Raw genomic sequence first — 6000 nt, forward strand, 5'->3', positions numbered from 1 at the left:
AATAATAAACTTTACCAAACAATGACTTTGGTTTATGACATCAACCTATCTAGCCCAGTAGGTAGAACGCAAGGCTCTTATATCTTGTGGACGTGGTTTGAGCTCCACCGTGGGTGTTTGAGTTTGATATATGATTGATGACCCAACCAAGCAAATTTAATAACGTGGAAAATTTTTTTTCTTCACGTTGGTTGTGATGGGCTCTTGACTTTTAAGTTTATTTAAATTTTATTTTTAAAGTTTAAAATCGATTAAGTTTAAGATCCAATTCATGACATTTAGTATTAAAAAAAACTTAGATCTTCATTGATTTAAGATCCTCAAAAAAAATATAAAAGTCGAGGTAGATTTGGATTAGTGTAAGAGTTTCTTTCTTTTACAGGTAAAGAAACAGTGTAATGAGGACATTGTATAATTGGATAAGTAGAATATCACGGATCATACATTAATAAAAGATAAGGTGGGTCTTGGATATATAAATACGATTTTTTCGCCACTTATCAAGCATGACTTTAGAGTTGGGAAATTATCCTTGTGATTTATCGGTTGCATGAGGATGGATTCATGTTCCAACCTGTGACATTAGTAACTCAGCTAAACAAATTTAATAATGTGAAAAATCCTTTTTCTTCAGGAATATGATTATAAATCTTTTAAGATTCTTTTGATATTATTATCAATTTTTTTAATATATATAGAAGACATGCATAAACATGGATAACCATTTCAAATGTGTTAAAAGTCTTTTTTTTTATATCATTATCAATTTTTTTAAAATATAGAAAACACTTTTTAAAAAAAAACAACTAAGTAAGCATTGACTAGATTTTGTCTCAAAGGTGAAGATTTACATCAAATTAATTTAAGCAACAACTAATAAGCATCATCAAGCAAAAAGAAAAAAAAAAGAAAAAATAATTAAATCTCTAACTTTTACTCATAATTCTACGTGAGTTCACTAATTTTTGAAATGAATAATCCACTCAAAAAATATAAACACTGTTAACAAAATATGAAAAAGACTAAAATGCTATTTTTTTTCTTTCAAACAATATGACCAGTCTGCGATGCTCCCATTTGTCGGTTGACCACCCCACGAAAAGTGCTCCCCAAGGGAAGGGAGCATCAATTAGGTGTTTCCCAAGGGAAGGGAGCACCTTTGGGAGCATCCATCTGGTGCTCCCCTACCTTAAATTTTTTTTTTGCAAAAAAAATTATATAATAGTAAATTTTAAAATTAATAAAAGATAAACTTATCTCTTCAATATTGTCACATAATCAAATTAGCTTAAATACTAATAGTCGGCTAATGATTAGACTTACGTATTTACTAAAAAGATAATTTTTTGAGATGTAGTGTCTATTTCAAAAATTAATAGACTTGTCTGGAATTTCGATAAAAACTTAAAAGGCTCTAAGTATTTTACCCTAATAAACATTGAAATAGAACTTTGACCCTTTCCTTCTATTACTAAAGGTTTGACTCTAATTTTTATCAATTAAGTATTTCATAGAATTTTGAGTTAGAGAATAGTGGAATTCTGAGTTTCTTTTCAATAGGATACAAGCGATTTTTTGTGTGGCGCACACACTAGGCAATTACAGGACCTTCTTTCTTAAGGATAAATGAGCAATCGTCGGACCATTTAAAATTGTTGAGGTGACCTCAAGGGATAGAAAGTGTTCGTATGTCATAACCTTTAAGCTAGCTTTGGCAACAATTATATTAATATTCTTGACTTACTACCCATTCTTCTCTGATAGTGGCTATCCCAAAGTTGTTGGTGATGAAAACGCTTGAACATGTTTGTCATGACTCGTGCCCAAGTTAATTACTCTAAAACACATTGCCATTGATTTTCAATGACCTTACTTTCCTATTTTTTTAATATAGATAGTATGACAATTTTGCACTACTTTAATCCCTTTCTTCGATGTCTCTTAATTACTTTCAAAAAATGTTGTGAGATCCACAAATGAAAAACAAAGAGAAATGTTATCATTCTTCAATGAAAGTCTTTTTTAGTGTGAAAAGAGAGAATGTCAAGAATTCTAAATCAAAATTCAAACATTTTTCATTTGTTTTTAATTTGTTAAAGATATTGCCTGTTAGTCACCCTTATATTTTCCTACACCAAAGAAATAGAATAATGTACTACCTCGTAATGTGAACTGAGAAGGAGCCGAAAAATAATATTTTCCTTGCAAAATTGACCATTTTTAATAAATAATATTTTATGGTGAAGAGAACAATGAGCATATGGTATTCCTCCTTAGACAGAGACCTTGCTAGCATTCACTATTCTAGATTAATGTGAGCAATAAAGTTTCTAAGTTACATGTAACTACTAACTACTAACTATTAATTAAGATGTGCAATCTAAACTAAATAATAATTTAGGGTTGACTCTTAATTAGAAGACTTATGCAATCAAAGGATAGGACTTAAAGAAACAAGGTTGGCGCTTTTCTTTGTTGGATATGAGAGAACCTTGTTCATTACTCTCGGTTTGTACAAAGCTGCAACACCAAGAATTTTCGGATCTTGTTGTACTCAATAATCCAACTAAGCTGGTTCATTTCGCACTTTGAACCTCGGGCTCTCTCTCTAGGTTTGATCCTCCTCCTTGTCAGCATCAGTGGTATGTACTTCTATTCATATAACGGTTTTGATTTTCTTTACTTTTATCTTTAGCTAATTGCTTCACTTTTGATGAAATTAAGTTGCTTACATCTGACTTTAAGCTTTTTTTGGAGTAAATCTAAAGTTGGGGCTTAATAAGTGTCCCAAAACTAAAGTTTGAACGCTCTGTTAGACTTAATAAGGCTTAAATCTTGATTAATTCTGCTGCTATTGCTAACTGGTGAGATATATTGTCGTTTGTTTACATCAGAAGGAAGTTGCAAATATGGTAAACACTGACCAAGAAATTGATCCACTAATTGATGAAAATAACCACCAACCCCAAGATTTGGCAATTGAAATCACTGAAGAAGACTTTGAGCTTGCTCCTGAGTGTTGTATTTACAAGGTCCCTAGTTGTTTTCGTGAAGCAAACCAAAAAGCCTACACTTCGCAGTTGATTCCAATAGGGCCTATTCATCATGGTAACAAAATTTTGGCTCGAATGGAGAGGCAAAAGCAGAGATATTACAACAAATTTTGTCAAAGGACTTCCAAGAAGACATTGGAAGAATTTGCCAGCTTCATCAAAGCGCATGTAAGTGATATATGCAAGTGTTATGATGTCGAATTTGTCTTTGACACTAAGTTAAAGGTTTTCAACTTTGTGAAGATGATATTATTTGACTCAGTTTTTATCATCGAGTTGTTCTTGAGGAAGTCTGAAAATGAAGTCAAGGACTTCTTATTCAATAAGGTCTGGTTAAGAGTTGAACTTCTGATGGATTTGATATTACTTGAAAATCAACTCCCGTTCTTTATCCTTGAAGCTTCATATAACCTAGCTTTTGCTACATCTAATTAGCCTTCTTCTTTCCATCTTGCTTGTACTTAGAATTCAAGATAGATCAAACATTCAACAAAAAGGAGATTAAACACTTTATAGATTTAACTAGACGCATTCCAGTAAGCACTTGGCCCTTAAACTCTGATGAGAGCATCGACAACATGTACAGCGCAACAATATTGTATAAGGCTGGTGTCAAGTTTAAAGCTGCTGGAGATGACTTTGATCTAGATGACTTGCTTAGCATAAAATTTGAGAAAAGGGTGCTACAAATTCCATGTTTTTATGTGGACTACAAAATTGAGACTTGGTGTAGAAACCTGATGGCCTTCTGAGCAATGTCAATATCCAAAAGAGTCTTATTTTTGTAGTTATATTGTACTATTAAATTATTTTGTTGAAACTGATAAAGATGTGGTTTATTGGTAAAGGTAGGGATTTTGATTAATGGAATGAGAAGTACTGCAGCTGTGGCAAATATGATTAACAATCGCAGGACGGGAGTCGCATCACTTACTTCGGGCTATGACGAAATCGCAAAGGATTTGAACGAGTATTATGATAATTCGTGGAACCGTACAATGGCAACCTTGAAGCTTGTTGCTGCTTTCATTGTGGTTGTACTGACTCTCACACAAACTGTGTTGGCAATCTTGAAATGAGTAATGCTTACAAAATAAATATTCTTACTTGTTGTAGTATTCGTAAAAATAATTTTGGAATAATAATGGAATAGAAGATAAAAAGATAAAATACTTTTTATTACATATTATTATTTTTTATTTTATTTTTTAAATATTAATATTTTATTTATAATTTAAATGTTATTATGATTATTTATTTTTAATTTATTTTATTTAAAAATATTAATAATTTATAATTTAAATGTTATTATGATTATTTATTTTTAATTTAATTATTTAAAATTTAAAATATTAATATTTTATTTATAATTTTAATGTTATTGTGATTTAAATATTAATACTTTTAATTAATTTTTAAATTAAAATATAATTAATTAAACTTTTTATTATAATAAGATTTATTTTTTCTCAATTTTTAATTTACAATTTTTACTTAATAATTTAAAATTTTATATTTTAAAATATTAATATTTTATTTATAATGTAAATATTAATATAATTAAAATAATAAAATATTAATTTTATAAGCTTAAGTTTGTAATTTTTAAAAATAAGTAAAGATATATTGATTCAAAATGTTTTGGACTCTTTTCATGGGTGTTGAATAGCTAATACTTGGGAAAGGTGGTATTGGCTATTCCAAGGTTTGCCAAGTTTCAAGATCCTTCCTTCAAGAACAAATCAAACAAAGAGAAAATTTTTTGAAGAATAGAAGGTCATTTCCGCAACCAAACATGCCATACTAACTCTTAGTAAGATGATGACTCATTCTCTTTCTTTTCCCTTTTTATATTAAAAAGGCCACAACATTTTTTAATAAATTATTCTTTATTTCCTTTGTTCTAAATAAAGTATTAAAATAAATTCGTGAATTCATTAAATGTGTAATCTCTAACAATTAAAAAAGTTTTTCATGAAATGTTAAATTTAAAAAAAAAACAAGATCTCATATGGTTTTTCGAATTTCTATCTTTTAAGGAAAAAAATTCTATTGATTAAAATAAAAAAATAAAAAATGGACAGTTATCGGACGCGATTGACATCTTGACCGCTTAGATCCGAACTCACCTATTCAAGTTATATTTATTATTAAATATAAAAAAAATTAAATGCGATGCAGTGACAACTCGTCCCTCAAATTCAGTGAGAAAATCGACAACAAGAGCATGTACAACGCAACGATGTTCCATGACGCTGGTGTTAAGTTTAAAGTTGTAGATGGCGACTTGCTTAATGTAAAATTTGAGAAGGGAGTGCTACAGATCTCATATTTTCATGTGGCGAATGCAACTGAGACTATTTTTAGAAACTTGATGGTCTTCGAACGATGTCATTATCCAGGTGAAGCTTACTTTTGTAGTTATATTCAACTATTGAATTATCTTATTGACACTGATAAAGATGTGGATTAATTGGTAAAGGAAGAGATTTTTGACACTGGACCAAGTAGCAGTGCAGCTGTGGCAAATATGATTGACAATCTTAATACCATGAATAAGAAATAAAGCATTGACTCCAGTTCTACATTGAAAAAATCCAAAGGTAATCCTGCTTTTACTCCTCTGTTATACATGTTTACTCTGAAAGACTTGTTTTATGACCTTTCCGGATAGTTTTACAATTTTATTTCTCCTTAAAATTTGTGTGCCTGAAGTGCAAAGTTTTTGTCAAATACATGCTTGTTTGTAAATTTGTAGGGTTTGGTTTGTGAATGACATCTCAACGGCATCGCTGCAGTTTTATCAATATACATAATGCATCTTGGAATGACTTTACTCATTGATCTCCTCCAGGGTTAATGCCCATCTCAAGGGCACGGGTTAGCTCTAGTTTAACAGCAGGTTTGAGAATAGGCCGTGGCTTTTATTTTGATCCTCTTCCAACTT

General features: G+C 30.3%; 1 protein-coding gene across 3 annotated transcripts; it reads left to right on the forward strand.

Moving 5' to 3' along the window:
* Positions 1–2444: 2444 nt before the first annotated feature.
* LOC110414252 (uncharacterized) lies at positions 2445–4225 on the forward strand. Of its 3 annotated transcripts, none has more exons than XM_021425338.1 (3): positions 2445–2642; positions 2895–3221; positions 3902–4225. In XM_021425338.1, the coding sequence occupies exons 2-3, from the start codon at positions 2910–2912 to the stop codon at positions 4130–4132; spliced, it is 543 nt and encodes a 180-aa protein (XP_021281013.1). In that variant the 5' UTR covers positions 2445–2642; positions 2895–2909; the 3' UTR covers positions 4133–4225. The 3 variants fall into 3 exon arrangements, with proteins under 3 accessions (XP_021281013.1, XP_021281016.1, XP_021281015.1); XM_021425341.1 differs by having other exon boundaries at positions 2898–3221; XM_021425340.1 differs by lacking the exon at positions 2445–2642 and having other exon boundaries at positions 2656–3221.
* Positions 4226–6000: the final 1775 nt, after the last annotated feature.

Source organism: Theobroma umbraticum, unplaced genomic scaffold, assembly GCF_002168275.2.
Source record: "Theobroma umbraticum cultivar Fairchild unplaced genomic scaffold, ASM216827v3 scaffold_4.1, whole genome shotgun sequence".
Lineage (NCBI taxonomy): Eukaryota > Viridiplantae > Streptophyta > Magnoliopsida > Malvales > Malvaceae > Theobroma > Theobroma umbraticum.